At 44.4% G+C, this 19,006-nt stretch overlaps 1 protein-coding gene across 1 annotated transcript in view; it reads right to left on the bottom strand.

Annotated features, from left to right (window-relative positions):
- PGBD5 (piggyBac transposable element derived 5) overlaps positions 1 to 19,006 on the bottom strand; it is a 671,274-nt gene that overhangs the window by 149,793 nt on the left and 502,475 nt on the right. The window contains exons 5-6 of the mRNA XM_073660236.1: positions 18,461 to 18,658; positions 3,274 to 3,379 (exon numbers count right to left, since the gene is read on the bottom strand). Coding sequence (XP_073516337.1) covers positions 3,274 to 3,379; positions 18,461 to 18,658 — 304 coding nt within the window. The remainder of the gene's footprint in view (positions 1 to 3,273; positions 3,380 to 18,460; positions 18,659 to 19,006) is intronic.

The following is a 19,006-nucleotide window of genomic DNA, read 5'->3' as shown; positions in this document are numbered from 1 at the left end:
CCTGCAGAGCGTAAACAAGCTATACGGGCGTAACTGACCTTTTTTTTTTTTCTTTACTTAAGCGACGCTCACAATACTTAATCAAATGGTCATTTTTACCACAATAAAGACACAAACCTACGGCGAATCTCCGATCTCTTTCCTGAGAGCGGAGTGACATCGCCCCAAGCTCCATTGGTTCTCCGCTGTCAGAGCAGATTTTCTGGGAACTAGGACCTGAAGTTGCAGGAGTCTTTACATCATTAACCCTGGACCTCAGTCTCCTGTTTATACGAACAGCTAACTGCATAGCTTCCTGCAGAGTCTCAGGTGCAGGGAATGCAATTAGCAAATCCTTAACCCTTTCACTCAGACCAGCAAGAAATAAACATTTCAGCGCAGAATCATTCCATTTAACTTCTGAAGCCCACCTTCTAAAGTGTGTGCAATAAATTTCAACGTCATCTGACCCCTGATTCAAACGTCTAAGTTCAGATTCAGCAGATGAGATTAAATCAGGATCGTCATATAATAGCCCCATAGCAGAAAAAAATTCTTCAACAGAACTTAAACACGGATCATTAGGTTGGAGAGAAAAGGCCCAACCCTGTGGTTCTTTGCGCAAAAGTGACATAATAAAACCAATGTGCTGTGATTCATTCCCAGAGGATCTTGGTCTCAAACGAAAATATAACAAACAAGCATTTTTAAAGGAAAAAAAATCTTGCTGTTTACCATAAAAAACATCAGGCAGTCCTACCTTCGGTTCCACAAAATGCGCTCCAGGACAGCTACTCACGTGTTGCTGAAGCTCGGCCACCTCCAGAGACAATCCCTGCAGGCGTTGAGCCAAATCCTGGACGGAAACCATACTAATCCCCGAATTTCTTTCCTATTAGTTTTTTTTTTCTTTGGGCTGGACTTACTGTTATGATCTGCAACAAAACTAAGGAAAGATAAGGGAAAGCTGTCCCTACAGTAAGACTAAGCTGAATCCCTACGATGTAGCGGGCTGCCTGTTCCTTGTGAACAGACCCGCCTTCGTCCTCGGCTAGTCTGAACGGAGACCTATAGAATTAATGGAGGGGTCCCTAAAAGAACTAACTACTGGGACAAAAATGGGACACCTCCTAAACAGAAGTTGTTGCAGAGCAAAAAGGACAAACTGACAAAAAGTACTAATGGTCCCAGAGGACCAAGAACTGACAGAGATAGGCACCGAAGCACCTGGCTAGAGAGACAGTCAAAACAACACTGAAGTCCAGCAAAGCCAGAAGGGCGGAGTTGGAATATATAGGCAGATGGTCACGCGACCGCAAAACACAAGATAGAAAAAACTAACAGGAGGGTTCTAACAGAACACGCATGATACTCGATCGAGTAACAAAAGTGCCCAAGCACCCCGTTGCTCGACTGAGTATTGAGCCAAGCAGTAGCGAGCACGCTCACCACTAATACTTACCCCTCTTCCTTTTCTACTTTTAATTATTCCTGCACTTGGATGCTATGTGGGATTAGGGTTATATATGATTAAAAGATATACAGACTGTATATGACTACTAGCTGTGAAGACAAAGTTCTGCCCTTTATGTTTTTTCCTTTTTTGGATGCATAACTGTTTATATACTGTATAATAGTTTATGCGTGGCCACACCTCAACCTATATGTAATTCTTGTTTCTTGATTACTTATTGTTTTAGTATTATGATATAGCTGAAATTGTATTTTTCTTGTTTAATCTTTTAAATGCATATATGTCTAAACATTACAGTTTACACTCTATCATACTTTTGCACTTTATTTCTACTTCTCATGTTTTCACGTTTCACTTTTGTTCTTTTTTTCCAATAGATTTAGTTTTTTTTTAATATCTTTGTATGTTCGTCATTAATATATTAATGGAGTGGGCAGATGATCAGCACGTTATGGTGCGCGCCATTACGTGTCCACTTCAAGAGGATCACAAGTGCGCTCCAGCTTGGAGCACATTACACGACATATATTATGTGCTGTCGCCTCCTAGCTATCACTTCTGGTGCATTCCAACTTGGAACAAAGATCTCATTCTCCCTTTTTTGGTGTGCTGTGACATTTGAGCACAAGTGTGTTTCAGCTTGGTGCGCATGTGACATGATTCTGAAATGCCGCAACATCTGGGGTCTTGATGTGTATGGATTCTGACTTGGATATCTTATTAGTTCTCATGGCTTAGGGTGTGTGTGCCCCATGCTGCATCGCTTATAATATGTATGGACACTTGATGATTACATCACTTGACCTGGAAATAATCCTCCCCAATACACGCAAATAGGAACATTTGCACTAATGGTAACACATGTGGTCTGGATTTTGGGATTGGACAATGTAAATGTAGAAAGTATTTTGGCACATTCACTACATCCGGTAAATAAAATGGCAAGCGAGACGTGTGTAGGAGTGCAGGCATCCCTGAGGTCTTTGGGTAAGTAACTATCAAATAACTTTTTACTATTTGTGACCATGTCCTTGTTGGTAATATTTGTATATATGTCTCAGAGTTTTAATGATATCCCAGCCTGAGGCTCATATATATTGACATTTGTTCTTGCTTTATTGTCATGACATACTCCAACTCATGGATGTTCATTTTCATGTCTTTTATTTCCCTAATTTTATTTTACAGCATTTATTTCATATGCTTTTAAGAAAGATTCGATAAAAAATAGTTTAGTTTATCTATGATATGTGTGACATATCGTTTCTGTAGGAATTGGGATATATAAATTGTTCTATTGTGAGCAGCTAAATGTGCTACTATGTCTGCCGCATCAGCGCACTTGTTTCCAATTGAGCACATATGGAACGTCATTGGTCGTCAATTGCAAAGGGAGCATCCAGCATCGAATCTTGATGATTTGTGTACCCAAGTGCTTTCAGCGTGGCAGAACATTTCTCAAGTAACCAAAAGAATACGAGATATGCAAGCATTGAATGTAAGAATTTTGGAATGCATTACTACCATATAGAATATAATGATAAAATGAAGGTACTTAGATCACAAATTGGCCAATTTAAGAGAGTCCACCAGTCACAAAAAGGTGACCTTTCTTTGATGGGACCCCAAACCTAAATTTAATCAAGCATGCCTTTCCTTGGCTTAAAGCCTAAAAATTTTAAGGGCAGGTAGCTCCATCTTAATGGAGTGCCAGCTACAAGACATGCACACCACATTCATTCACTATGAGACTACTGGAGATAGCCGAGCACAGCACTGTTGAGTATACAATTGCATATAAATGACTATACACTACTTACTTGCTATATTTATCATCATATTTACAGATGTAGCTCAGGTGAGCAGCAAAGGCTTCAACAGCCAGTGGACATGGAATCTCACCACTTTTTCTTTTTATAATGACTCCTACAGGGAGAAGGGGAAAAATAAAAATGCATTGGCAAAGTGCATATCTATGTAAAATAGAACAATCTTACACAATATTTTTCTATAACACTTTACTAAAATTATAGGGTTATTACTAAATTGTCATCTCAATGTAAAACACTTTTAAACCTTATTATGTTATACATGCACAAAACTGTACATTCACTGACCTCCTAAGTCTCCTCTGCTGCCAGCTCTGCTTCCCTGCATTTTTAGTGGCAATACCCTAAATAGCTGGACTTGCAGTAAGATGCATGTGACATAGTAAATACATTTCCCATGAGCACACTGTTACTTTTTGCGTGCTGAGTAGTGTTGAGCGAACATGCTTGACACTGCTCGTTACTCGCCCAAGCATCTCGCTACTCAGGATGTTCGGCGAGCACCGAACATTTCCGGGTTACTCGGGCGGGAGCTCGGGTCTCCGCCCTGCACGTTTGCCGCTCTTTACAGAGCCATTGAACATGCAGGAATTGCCAGTCAGTCACTGTAATGCCGCAGCCATGTTGTTTGTGGGCATTACAGTGATTGGCTGGCCGCACAGCGTCACCTCGAATATTTAAAACCGGGCGCCGCCATCTTGGACACAGTCGCTCCGGATCAGACAGTGTAGGGAGAGTGCTGCTGAGTTAGGGAGAGATATATAGTGCGAAATAGCTAGTGTAGGGTCTCTAAAGCCTGCCAAATCAAACAAACAGTCCTTCTCAGGACTAATATCCATCCCAGATGTCAGGCAGGCAGGCAGGCAGGCTGTATAGGAGATGCAGTGGTTATACCAACAAACAGTGCATTACAGTCCTGTATGCTGCTGCTGCTCAAATTGCTAGACTTAGCCCCACGTCTCAGGGGCCAGGAAAAATCCTTTTTTTTTTTCATCTAAATCCTGTATTTTTTTTTTCCTCAGTCAGACTGTACAAATACGCGTCTTAGTAACCTTTTGGTATCCCCCCCCCCCCCCAAAAAAAAAAAAATTGAGTGTGTCTGTGACTGTTCAGACACCAATATATCTGTTTAAAAGTCTGGTGTAGGCCACATAACTATAACTGTGGTTTTGCAGCTCCACGGTTCAAATCTCTGTATTATCCAGCTTTTGGCCGTTTTTCCGTAAGAAAAAACAGTAATAGTGTCTCCCTGACTGTTCAGACACTAATTAATCTGTTTAAAAGATTCCGGTGTAGGCCACATAACTATAACTGTGGTTTGCCAGTTCCACAGTTCAAATCTCTGTATTATCCACCTTTTTGCCTTTTTTACATAAAAAATAAAAAAATTGAATGTCTCGCTCAGTGTTCAGACACAAATATATCTGTTTAAAAGATTCTGGTGTAGGCCAGAGAAATAGAACTGTGGTTTTCCTCTTCCACAGTTCTAATCTCCTTTTTATTACCCTTTTTCCATTGATAGTGCGAGTGTAAGCTATTTTACTTCATTTACAATGGGCAAGGCGCGTGGCAAGGGACGTGGAACTGGACGTTCTGGTGATGGTGCGTGTAGAGGACGGGGCCGTGGCCAAGGTGAAAATGTGCCACAACCAACAGCCACATCTTCTCGCTCCCACTTCTTGACCGAATTACTAGGGAAGCACACTACAACACCAGTATTGCAAACTGATCAGTGTGAACAGGTTATTAATTGGAAAGCAGATAATACTTCCAGTTACCTGGGCACCACCACTTCCGGTCTGTCTTCCACATGGTCAAGTTTTAGTAGCCGTGATTCTTGACCGCATACTCCTCCTCACTCTGATGCTCCTTCCTCCCACCATGTAGAGTGTCGTCAGACAGCAACTGATCCCACAGTTGGACACTCTGAAGAGCTGTTCACTGGTCCATTTCCATATTTGTGCCCCTCGCCTGCTCCGCTTGAAGTGGTGGAAGAGGAGATCCTATGTAGCGATGCCCAAATATTTGAACAGCCACGGCCAGAGGAAGACAACGCTGGCAATTTGTCACAAGAGGTGGACGATGACGAGACACAATTCCCACGAAGTGAGGAGGAGGATCGAGGTGCGCAAGTGGAAGAGGAGGAGGTGGTGGATGATCTAGTAATTGACCCAACATGGTAGGAGGACACGCAGAGAGAGGACAGCAGCACACAGGGGGAGGGAGGCAGAGTACCCCAACAGGCAGGAACAAACAGTGTGGTGGCGGCACACAGAAGACGGGCAACAGTTCCCCATAACACCAACATGAGGGACGTTGCCAGTACAACCGGTAGGTCTTCCAGAGTCTGGAATTTTTTTAAAGACTCTGCTGATAACCCCAAACAGGCCATTTATACAACCTGCCATGCCAATATCAGCAGGGGTGACAAAACTACCAGCCTCACCACCACCAGCATGATCAGGCACATGTCAGCAAAGCACCCGACTTTGTGGGGCGAACCCAAGAGTCCACGACCAGTGTCTGCGGGTGTCACCACTCCTTCTTCCGCTGGTGTGCGTGAGATGAACCCCCTGTCCATACTGCATGCAAAGATGCCCCTCCTCTCAGTTTTCACTTGTTATGGCAGTTTCTCAAGAAACAGCATCAAAGTCCACGTCCACGTCCCACCGCAGCGTTCAATTGTCCATATCCCAGACCTTTGAACGAAAGCGCAAATTCGCAGCCAACGCCCCACAGGCCACAGTCCTAAATTTGCACATTTCACAACTGCTTGCATTGGAAATGCTGCCTTTTAGGCTGGTGGAGACGGAATCCTTCCGCAATCTTATGGCGTTGGCCGTCCCTCGGTACTCGGTCCCCAGCCAACACTATTTTGCCCGGTGTCCCATCCCCGTACTACACAAGCACGTGTCCAAAAACATCTGCCGTGCCCTGAACAATGCAGTTACTGGGAGAGTCCACCTGACAACGGACACGTGGACAAGTTCTTGTGGCCAGGGACGGTACATCTCCCTGACGGCACACTGGGTAAACATAGTGGAAACCGGGACCAAGTCAGACCTTGGGACGGAACACATCCTCCCCACACCGAGGATTGCGGGCCTATGTCAGTCAGAGTTGCCACCACAGTGTACAGCTCCTGCGCATCATCCTCCTCCTCCTCCTCATGTTCAGCCTCCATCTCAGATATCACCACATCAGTTACAAGCAGGAAGCACTGCAGTACTGCCTCAGCCAAGCAGCAACAGGCTGTGCTGAAACTCATAAGCTTAGGTGATAAACCTCACACTGCTTGTGAGTTGGGGACAGCTGTGAAAGAGCAGGCAGATCTGTGGCTGATACCGCTGAACCTACATCCAGGCATGGTCGTGTGCGACAATGTCCGTAACCTGGTGGCGGCTCTGAGGCGAGGCGAGATCCCACACGTACCATGCCTGGCTCATGTGCTTAACCTCGTGGTTCAGCGGTTTCTTAAATCGTACCCCGAGTTGCCAGATCTGCTCGTCAAAGTGCGCCGCCTGTCAGCTCATTATCTCAAGTTGGCTACAGCTTCCGCCGCCCTTGCTGTGTTGCAGCAGCGTTTGCAGCTTCCGGCACACCGACTGGTGTGTGATGTCCCCACACGTTGGAACTCTACCCTCCACATGTTGCAAAGGATTTGTGAGCAGAAGAGAGCAGTTGTGGAGTACCATCTGCAACAAGGCCATCGATATTCAGGTCAGACTCCACACAAGACCTCAGGAGTGGATCTGGATGTCTGACATATGTACCATCCTGACAAACTTTGAGGAGTCCAACAAGATGGTGAGTGGCGATGACGCCATCATTAGCGTCAGCATCCCACTTGTCTGTCTTTTGCAATGCTCTCTGCAGAGAATTAAAGAGGAGGCATTGCAGCCAGAGTATGATGAGATGGATCAAGAAGCCGTAACGGGCGATTACACACAGCCCAGCCTCATCTCATCCCAACGTGCATTGGGGGACAATGAGGGAGGGGAGGAGGAGGAACAGGAGCTGGTATCATGCATTGTAGACGGTAGTACCTGTACAACTGTCATACCATCGGTTCAGTGTGGGTGGCCTGAGGACAGGGGGGGAGGAGGAGGAGGAGAGCATGCTCAGTCGTCATCTTGGTGAGGACATGGAAGCCTTGCCCGTTACCAGTCTGGCACGCATGGCTGACTTTATGTTACGCTGCCTTAACCGTGACCTTCGCGTTGTCAAAATGTTGGGTGACAGTCATCACTGGTTGGTGACACTTTTAGACCCCCGCTACAAGGAGAACTTTCAATCTCTTATTCCTGAGGTGGAGAGGTCTACAAAAATGTGGCAGTACCAGAAGGCCTTTGCTGCAGCACTGTTAAAAAATTTCCCATCTGAACACGCTAGCGGCAGAGGTCACAGTTCGTTGACCAACCAAGGCGTACAGGTGAGAGAGATGCAACTCCAATCCAGCAGAGACAGGGGAACACTGTCATCATTCTGGGACAGTTTTCTGAGACTCGCCCAGCTTACAGGCCCTGAGGCGCGGGGTATTCTCACAGGGAGTGGAAAGTTTCAAAAGATGGTGAGGGAGTACCTTGCCGACCATACCAGCGTCCTCCGTGATTCCTCTGTGCCTTTTAATTATTGGGTATCCAAGCTGGACACTTGGAATGAACTCGCTCTGTACGCCTTGGAGGTCCTGGCCTGCCCTGCTGCTAGCGTGTTATCGAAGAGTGTTTTAAGTGCCGCTGGGGGAATTATAACTGATAAGCGCACTCGTCTGTCAACTGACAATGCTGACAAGCTGACCCTTATCCAAATGAACAAGGGCTGGATTGAGCCAGACTTCACCACCAAATGACAGCAGAGTAACATAAAGTCAAATCCACTGTGTTATTTCGGGAGGTGTATTCCTATGCACCGCTTCACACCCACACATGGGTATACGATTCGGCTGTATTTTGCTCTTCTCCTTATCCTCAGCCTCCACCACCACTATACCACCAGGGTGACCGTGGTCCTTGTTGCCAGCATTGCAAGTTCCTCAGTCCTAATTTTTGGCAGCTTTGTTTGGAAGGCATAGGCAAATACTATGTGAGACCCACTCCCCAATAATGGGAATAATGTTTTGAATATGCTGTACTGCATGGCTCTTGTTTGCCAGCATTGCAAGTTCCTCCATCCTAATTTTTGGCAGCTTTTGCTTGGAAGGCACAGGCAAAGACTATGGGAGACCCACTCACCAATAATGGGAATAATGTTTTGAATATACTGTACTGCATGGCTCTTGTAAGGGGCATTAAAATAGTCTTGTTAAGCAACTGCGACCTCCACCACTCTTCCAACGGGCATTAAAACCGTCTTGTTAATCTACTGTGACTTCCACGTCTCTTCCAAGGGGCATTAAAACCATCTTGTTAAACCACTCTGAACTCAACGTCTCTTCCAAGGGGCATTAAAACCGTCTTGTTAAGCTACTGTGACCTCCACGTCTCTTCCAAGGGGCATTAAAACCGTCTTGTTAAGCTACTGCGACCTCCATCACTCTTCTAAGGGGCATTAAAACCATTTTGTTAAGCTACTGCGACCTCCACCACTCTTCCAAGGGGCATTGATATTGTCTTTTTATTCCACTGTGACCTCCACCACTCTTCCAAGGGGCATTAAAAAGTCTTGTTAAGCTACTGTGACCTCCACGTCTCTTCCAAGGGGCTTTCAAACCATCTTGTTAAGCTACTGCGACCTCCACCACTCTGCCAAGGGGCATTGATATTGTCTTTTTATTCCACTGTGACCTCCACGTCTCTTCCAAGGGGCATTAAAACCGTCTTGTTAAACCACTCTGAACTCCTTGTCTCTTCCATGGGGCATTAAAACCGTCTTGTTAAACCACTCTGACCTCCACGTCTCTTCCAAGCGGCATTAAAACAGTCTTGTTAAGCTACTGCGACTTCCATCACTCCTCCAAGAGGCATTAAAACCGTCTTGTTAAGCTACTTCGACATCCACCACTCTTCCAAGGGGCATTAAAACCGTCTTGTTAAGCCACTGCGACCTCCACCACTCTTCCAAGGGGCATTGATATTGTCTATTTTATTCAACTGTGACCTCCACGTCTCTTTCAAGGGGCTTTTAAATTGTCTTGTTAAGCTACTGCGACCTCCACCACTCTTCCAAGGGGCATTAAATCCATCTTGTTAAACCACTGTGACCTCCACGACTCTTCCAATGGGCATTGCATTTCCTCCTAATTTTAGTCAGCTTTTGCATGCATAGGCGAACACTAAGGGAGACCCACTCCCCAATAATGGGTAGAAGGTTTTTAGTACGCTGTAATCCACATCTGTTTCAAGGGGCATTGCAGTTCCTCATAATTTTTGGAAAGCCTTCCATTCACTGCTTAGGCCAACAGTGTACAGGAGACCCAGTTGCTATAAATGGAAAAAACAGTTTAGTTCAGGCCCTCTGACCTCCATGTCACTTCCAAAGGGCATTGGAGTGCCTCGAAATTTTTGGTAGGCATTGCACTCACTGTATGTCCTATAACTGTGTAGCCGAACCGCTCCTTTTGGTACAGAAACATATCCTACAAGACATGTGTGGTTGACTGGCCTGATATTGTTGTGAATGGTCTCTGTTTCTCCCGCTCTTTCTCCTTTGCCACCACCTCATTCATGACCTGAAGCTTTGTTTTAACGGGAGTCATAGAACTGGGATAGTAGCAGGAAAACATCCAGCAATCCCCGGAGGAGGTAGCATATGCGCCAAAACGCTGACCACCTCAGGCCTAGCCGCTACTACATACATACGCTTGCATTCCAAGGAACAGAAAGCTAAGGAGATGGATGGCCTCATGATCATGAATAATTTACTCATTGTGTAGGAGGCTGACCACTGCTGCTGTCTACCTTCTGAACTTTGTGTTGAAGTCTGATTGACCCAGAACCCGCAATCCTCTATGTCTGGAGGATGTGTTGCATCCCAGTGTCCAACTGTGTCCCGGCTTCCACAATATTAACGAAGTGTGACGGCGTCAGTCAGATGTACCATCCCTGGCCACATTCACTTGTCCACGTGTTTGTGGTTAGGCTGTCCTTCAAATAGGGGCGGCTGGGGACCATGTGTGGGCACCTGGCCGCAGGGCGGCTGGGGACCGAGTATGGATACCAGGCTGCCGACGCAGCCATGACGTGGTGGCCACATTCCGCCTCCACATGCCTAAAAGGCCCAATTTCAAGTGCAAGCAAGCAGTATGGTATTGCAGCCTGCGGGTGGGTGGGTGGCAGGCTGCATACTTGCGCTTGCATTGCAAGGAATGGGAGAGGTACAATTGAACACTGCCCTGGGACAAGGACTTGCACGGGGATAGTTGCAAGTCTGCATCTTCTGATGCGGCAAGGATCACTTCTGATGGGCACACTTGTAGGCAGTGACCTGGGTGTCTTAGATGCTTCCAGGGGTCTTCCCCATGCTGTTCTCATGTCTTTTCAGCACTGTATGCATGTGTCACACAGCACATGGCTAGATAAGGTTGTAAAATGTTAAAATGACATTTCCCGGTGAATGCATTTGTCACGGTTGAAAGCAATGCAAAAGTGCAAAAACGCATAAAAAATGCTACTTGTGAACATAGCCCAAGGTGTGGAGGAGTAGTTTTGTTTTTGGTTATTTATTTTACCTTATACACAAGTCTTTACCCTGGAAAGGAAGTTCCTTAACATATTTCACAGGAAAACCGTTTCAGTTTAGTTTTTGAACATTTTATTGTGAGCCTGTAAAAGTGGCTTAATACCTCTGACCACGTTGTTGACAGCAGTGACCTGGGGGTCACAAATGCTTCCTGGGGTTATCCCCATGCAGTCCAATGTCATTTGAGCACTGTCACTATCGTTTTGGGCACTTTTTAAGCTTTCTACAGACTGCCGGCGGTGCCACTGCAAAAATGCTCGGGTCTCCCATAGACTAACATTGGGCTCATTGCTCGGGTCGAGCACCCGAGTATCACGGTGAGCTCGGCCCGAGCTTTGAGCACCCGAGCATTTTAGTGCTCGCTCAACACTAGTTATTACGCTTGGGGTTATTTACTTTGGAAAAACAAAGGCTTAGGGGTGATCTTATTACTATGTACAAGTATGTGAGGGGACAGTACAAAGATCTTTCTACTGATCTTTTCACTCTGAGGCCTGAGACGGGGACAAGGGGGCATCTTCTACGTCTGGAGGAAAGAAGGTTTAATCATAATCACAGGCCCGGATTCTTTACTGTAAGAGCAGTGAGACTATGGAACTCTCTGCCGCATGATGTTGTAATGAGTGATTCACTACTAAAATTTAAGAAGGGCATGGATGCCTTTCTTGAAAAGTATAATATTACAGGTTATACAGTGCCTACAAGTAGTATTCAACCCCCTGCAGATTTAGCTGGTTGACACATGCGGAATTAACTTGACATTGTGACATTTGTACTGTAGATCAGCCTGGAAGTGGGAAATGCACTGCAGCAAATTTTTTTTTTTTTTTTTTTTAAACGATAAAAGTTAATTCAGAGTGTTATTTATTATTCAACCCCTCAAACCACAAGAATTCTGTTTGGTCCCCCAAAAGTATTAAGAAGTAGTTCAGGCACCAAGAATAATGAGCTTCACATGTGTGGATTAAAGATCTCTTTTGCCAGCCTTTTCTGACTATTTAAGACCCTCCCCAAACTTGTGAACAGCACTCAGACATGGTCAACATGGGAAAGACAAAGGAGCATTCCAAGGCCATCAGAGACAAGATCGTGGAGGGTCACAAGGCTGGCAAGGGGTACAAAACCCTTTCCAAGGAGTTGGGCCTACCTGTCTCCACTGTTGGGAGCATCATCCGTAAGTGGAAGGCTTATGGAACTACTGTTAGCCTTCCACGGCCAGGACAGCCTTTGAAAGTGTCCTCCCGTGCCGAGGCCAGGCTTGTCCGAAGAGTCAAGGCTAACCCAAGGACAACAAGGAAGGAGCTCCGGGAAGATCTCATGGCAGTGGGGACATTGGTTTCAGTCAATACCATAAGTAACGTACTCCACCGCAATGGTCTCCGTTCCAGACGAGCCCGTAAGGTACCTTTACTTTCAAAGCGTCATGTCAAGGCTCGTCTATAGTTTGCTCATGATCACTTGGAGGACTCTGAGACAGACTGGTTCAAGGTTCTATGGTCTGATGAGACAAAGATCGAGATCTTTGGTGCCAACCACACACGTGATGTTTGGAGACTGGATGGCACTGCATACGACCCCAAGAATACCATCCCTACAGTCAAGCATGGTGGTGGCAGCATCATGCTGTGGGGCTGTTTCTCTGCCAAGGGGCCTGGCCATCTGGTCCGCATCCATGGGAAGATGGATAGCACGGCCTACCTGGAGATTTTGGCCAAGAACCTCCGCTCCTCCATCAAGGATCTTAAGATGGGTCGTAATTTCATCTTCCAACAAGACAACGACCCAAAGCACACAGCCAAGAAAACCAAGGCCTGGTTCAACAGGGAAAAAGTCAAGGTGTTGGAGTGGCCTAGTCAGTCTCCTGACCTTAACCCAATTGAAAACTTGTGGAAGGAGCTCAAGAATAAAGTCCACATGAGACACCCAAAGAACCTAGATAACTTGGAGAAGATCTGCATGGAGGAGTGGGCCAAGATAACTCCACAGACCTGTGCCGGCCTGATCAGGTCTTATAAAAGACGATTATTAGCTGTAATTGCAAACAAGGGTTATTCCACAAAATATTAAACATAGGGGTTGTATAATAATTGACCCACACTTTTATGTTTAAAATTTAATAAAATTCAACTGAGCAACATAACTTTTTGGTTTGTAAGATTTATGCTTCTGTTCATAAAACCTACTCTCGTTTGCAGTTTGAAGGCTCTAACTTATTTGCATTTTATCAAACCAGCTAAATCTGCAGGGGGTTGAATACTACTTGTAGGCACTGTATATACTAGATTCCTTGATAGGGCGTTGATCCAGGGAACTAGTCTGATTGTCGTAAGGAGTCAGGAAGGTTTTTTTTTTTCCCCAATGTGGAACTTGGTGTTTGCCACGTGGTTTTTTTTTGCCTTCCTCTGGATCAACATGTTTGGCTATGGGTTGAACTAGATGGACATAGTTTTTAAAGTTGAAGGAATACTATGTTAATATGTTACTATGAGTCGGGCCTAGTCAGAGAGGCCCAGGAGGAGAGAATGAGATAGGACGGGAGCAGAGGGAAAGGCTCCAGAGACAGAGGGTATCCCAGGGGCACGGTGAATGCAGGAAGCCACCCGTGCGCCCGAATTCACATGGACGTGGAGGGATCAGGCCACAGAAGGGGACCGGCCTTTAACTAGTGGAGAACAACCAGGCTCAGCTAGACAACCGGAGGCTGCTGCATTTTCAAGGTGCTGCAGCCAACAACCACAATTACATTGCCGAAAAGGTGGCCGCATAGGGTCCAGGGGATTGCAAGTCGCCCAACAAGGTCCGAGGCCACTGGCTTGGGACACTATTTGTGAGGCGCAGGGCAGGAGGGTGAGAGCCAGCACAGTGAGACGACCGGGAAAGGCACATAGAACGAGGTCCCATTTAAGTACTCCTGAGATACTTGAGAGATTGCTGAACCCCTTCCCCGGAGGACACAGGACGACGTGGGAGGTTACACACTGGCCCTTGTAACCTGGAGGAATTGAACAACTGCGAGTAAAACCTGAAGGCTGCACCCCACTGTGTTCTTAAATTATTGCTGCGCCGTCACCAGCCATGCACTACACAGCACCAGCAGCATCTACCTCATACAATTCTTCATATACTGCCCTGGAGCGTAGCTCTGCCTGTGGAGAGCTGAACCAACTCTGCTGCGTCACCATCAGCTACAGAGGATCTGCACCGCAGCGGCGGCCCAATTTAGTCTCAATTATATTATTTCTACTCTGCTGAAATTGAGGCCACTATGGTGGTGTCTGGCCCTATGTTTTTGAAATGTGAAGGCTCCTGGTTGGGTCACCATCTGGTGTATTTCCTCTAGTGGAAAGAGTGTCAGTCTCCATTATGCTATTTCTATTCTTGTGAAATTGATGCTACTTTGATGGTGTCTGTCCCTATTTTTTTGAATTGTGGAGACTCCTGGTTGGGTCTCTATCTGGTGTGTTTCCTCTAGTTGAAGGGTAGTCAGTCCGCATTATACTACTTCTACTCTGGTGAAATTTATGCCACTTTGGTGGTTTCTGCTCCTCATTTTTTAAAATGTTGAGACTCCGGGTTGGGTCTCCAGCTCGTGTGCTTCCTCTAGTGGAAGGGGTGTCAGTCTCCATTATCCATTACACTATTTCTACTCTTGTGAAATTGATGCCACTTTGGTAGTGTCTGGCCCAACTTTTTTGAAATGTGGAGACTCCTGGTTTGGTGTTTCTTCTAGTGTTAGGGGTGTCAGTCCCAATTATACTATTTCTACTTTGGTGAAGTCGATGCTACTTTGGTGGTGTCTGCCCGTAATATTTTGACATGTGGAGACTCCTGGTTGGGTCTCCATCTGGTGTGTTTCTTGTAGTGAAAGCGGTGTCAGTCACCATTATAGTATTTCTAACATGGTGAAATTGATGCTACTTTAGTAATATCTGCCCCTAATTTTTTGAAATATGGAGACTCCTGCTTGGGTCTCCATCTGGTGTGTTTCCTCTAGTGAAAGTGGTGTCAGTCACCATTATACTATTTCTGCTCTGGTGAAATTGATGTTACTTTGTTGGTGGCTGCCTCTAACTGTTTGAAATTTGGAGACTCCTGCTTGAGTCTCCATCTGGTGTGTTTCCTCTAGAAGAAGGGGTGTCAGTACCCATTATACTATTTCTGCTCTGGTGAAATTGATGTTACTTTGTTGGTGGCTGCCTCTAACTGTTTGAAATTTGGAGACTCCTGCTTGAGTCTCCATCTGGTGTGTTTCCTCTAGAAGAAGGGGTGTCAGTACCCATTATACTATTTCTGGTGAAATTGATGCCATTTTTTTAAATGTGGAGACTCCTGGTTGGGTCTCCAACTAGTGTGTTTCCTCTAGTGGAAGAGGTGTCAGTCTACATTATACTATGTCTTTTGATGAAATTGATGCCACTTTTGTGGCGTCTGGCTCTACTTTTTTTGAAGTGTGAAGACTTTTGGTTTGGGTCTCCATTTGGTGTTTCTTCTAGTAGAAGGGGTGTCAGTCCCAAATTATACTATTTCTATTCTGGTGAAACTGATGCTACTTTGGTGTCTGCAACTAATATTTTTAAATGTGGAGACTCCTAGTTGGGTCTCCATCTCGTGTGTTTCCTATAGTGGAAGCGGTGTGAGTCACCATTTTACTATTTCTTTTCTGGTGAAATTGATGCCACTCCTGTTGGGTCTCCATCTGGTGTGTTTCCACTATTGGAAAGGATGTCAGTCCCTATTATAGTATTTCTACCCTTGTGAAATTGATGTCACTTTGGTGGTGTCTGCCCCTAATTTTTTGAAATGTGGAGACTCTAGGTTGGGTCTCCATCTGGTGTGATTCCGGTAGTGAAAGCATTGTCAGTCCTCATTATTTCTGTTCTGGGGAAATTTATGCTACTTTAGTGGTGTCTGCCCCTATTTTTTTGAAATGTGAAGGCTCCAGGTTGGGTCACCATCTGGTGTGTTTCCTCTAGTGGAAAGAGTGTCAGTCCCCATTTTTCTACTTCTACTCTGTTGAAATTGATGCCACTTTGGTGTTGTCTGGCCCTACTTTTTTGAAATGTGGAGACTCCTGGTTGGGTCTCTATCTGGTGTGTTTCCTCTAGTGGAAGGGGTGTCAGTCCCCATTATACTATTTCTACACTGGGGAAATTGATGCCCTTTTGGTGGTGTCTGCCCCTCATTTTTTAAAATGTGGAGACTCCTGGTTTGGTCTCTATCTGCTGGGTTGGCTGCAGTGGAAGAGTTGCTGGTTCTAATTATACTTTTTCTACTCTGGTGAAATTGATGCCACTTTGGTGGTAACAGACACTAATTTTGGGAAATGCGAACACTCCTGTTTGGATCTCCATCTGCTGGGTTGGCTGTAGTGGAAGATGTGTCCGTCCCCATTATACTAGTTCTACTCTACTGAAATTGATGCCACTTTGGTGGTGTCTGTCCCCAATTTTAGGAAATGTTAACATTCCTGGTTTTGTCTCCATCTGCTGGGTTGGCTGTGGTGGAAGAGGTATGAGTATGATGGTACTATTTCAACTCTGGTAAAATTGATGCCACTTTGGTGGTGTCAGCCCCTAATTTTGAGACATGTGAACACTCTTGGCTGGATCTCCATCTGCTGCGTTTGCTGTAGTGGAAGGGGTGTTGGTCCTAATTATACTATTTCTAATCTGGTGAAATTGATGCCACTTTGGTGGTGTCAGATATTTTGGGAAATGTGAACACTCCTGTTTGCGTCTCCATTTGCTTGGTTGGCTGTAGTGGTGTCAGTTCCCAATATACTATTTCTAATCTGATGAAATTGATGCTACTTTGGTGGTGTCAGCCCCTAATTTTGAGGCTGACACCACCAAATCAAGTGTAAAAAAACAACAGGCCTTTTAAGCCTCTAACGAATATCGCAGCAAGAGACTTCTTTCCAGCAGTGCAGCCAATTTTTCAACATGTATTTAAATATTCACTGTATATTAATATAATAAATATGTCTCCAAGGTAGAAACCTATACTAATCAATTTTTAACATGTTTTCATGCTGTTTTGGTAATTTCCCTCTGGTGGATCCTTCCCCAAGCCACGGGGTAGCGGCAGCTGGCTATATAAACCTTTATAGTAGTTGTGTCTTCGCACAAACATCCAAGGTGAGCAAACCTATTGTTTTTACTAAAACAAAAGCAGATCACCAAAGGTGAAATGCCATCTCCAAATCACTAAACCAAAAACCCAAACAAAAATCTAGTAGGTATCTAAAAGTAAGTCAAACAAGTAGAGATATATCATAAAAAAGAATATAAAGAGATTCCCAAGACACATTGGAGATCTATACAAAACATAATCTTTATTCATAGCAACATATTATTCTAGATAAAGACATCACATAAAGAGGTAATGGGAAAAGAGCAGCTAAAACAATAAGAGATACAGGGTATATAGACCCAAAATAGGGAGACCGTAGCTAAAGCCCCAGAAAGGTATAAATACCACATAAATAATGATTACATATAGATAGAATATATCAGAGATGACTAAATTATTTATGCTGGAGTAAAGCACATAAGACAGTGATTAAATCAGAGTAAAGCAACCGCTGAAGGCACTATACCATGCTGGCTCAGGGTAAGTATAAGAATCTGAATCTGCAAAACGCCTCGACGCGCGTTTCGCCTCAGCTTCGTCAGGAGGCGAAACGCGTGTCGAGGCGTTTTGCAGACCGCTATCACGAGCCCCTGATCCTTATCATGACTCAAGGTAATTATTTACACGGCATCGGCCGGTATATTGTTATATGACTAAACTAATGTCAGGCTGTTCATTTATATCAGTCTCTGGCCTCTCACCTCTACTTAGATAGACTGGGACACTTCAGATTCTTATACTTACCCTGAGCCAGCATGGTATAGTGCCTTCAGAGGTTGCTTTACTCTGATTCAATCACTGTCTTATGTGCTTTACTCCAGCATAAATAATTTAGTCATCTCTGATATATTCTATCTATATGTAATCATTATTTATGTGGTATTTATACCTATCTGGGGCTTTAGCTACGGTCTCCCTATTTTGGGTCTATATACCCTGTATCTCTTATTGTTTTAGCTGCTCTTTTCCCAATACCTCTTTATGTGATGTCTTTATCTAGAATAATATGTTGCTATGAATAAAGATTATGTTTTGTATAGATCTCCAATGTGTCTTGGGTATCTCTTTATATTCTTTTTTATGATATATCTCTACTTGTTTGACTTAATTTTAGATACCTACTAGATTTTTGTTTGGGCTATTGTTTTTACTGTCTGCTATATTAGAGTTTTACTCTATTGTGCGCTTCTCCCTTCACAGTCACTGTTAAGAAGAATTAGATGGCAGGTTCCTTTTAAAGCGGTAAAGTGCAAAATTAAAAATATTTGAATATCCATCTTATTTGAATTCAAAGTTACCTGAAAAAGGGGAAAATGCAATTAAAAACTTTAGCATACCTACCAGTTGCTTTAGCGCTTAAATGACTTACCCTGCTGGATAGGCGAATATGCATTACTCAAAAAACGAAAGTGTCCTTTATTGTACCAGCAAATAAAGGACATCTTTCCCTTCATCCTGATTCTATCTTGCCCTCGAGACAGTGGCACTTCTGTGTTAGTCATCATTGTTAAAGGTAATCCAGTACAGTCACTTTTATGAGAGCTCAACAACCCACAGCAGTAAATATCTAAAAAATAAATGCAAAGTTTAGGATCAATAAAATATATTTACCATATGTATTAGAACATCTTATTGGTATGAAACAAATGTAGATCCACGGGGGCATTTTTTTTTTACTTGAATACATGTATTTTGGATTTAAAATCAAACAAAGTTTCATTATAGATTTTAAACTGTTTATTATTTTACAGGCTCCATGCTTCGCATTACATTGTTTGAGTTAAAGGTGTTGGGCAGCCCCTTCTCAAAAACTGTGGTCCCTTGTGTAAAATGAAAAAACCCTTATACTCATTTCCCACACTGGTGCCATTACAGTGATGTTGGCCCCGACTTCCTGGCACTTGTGTGACATTGT

This window comes from Phyllobates terribilis, unplaced genomic scaffold (genome assembly GCF_046119375.1).
Source record: "Phyllobates terribilis strain yellow unplaced genomic scaffold, ASM4611937v1 Scaffold_24__1_contigs__length_18792416, whole genome shotgun sequence".
In the NCBI taxonomy this organism is placed as follows: Eukaryota; Metazoa; Chordata; class Amphibia; order Anura; family Dendrobatidae; genus Phyllobates; species Phyllobates terribilis.
Note: the sequence above shows the minus strand (reverse complement) of the source record. Positions and strands in the feature narration are given on the sequence as shown.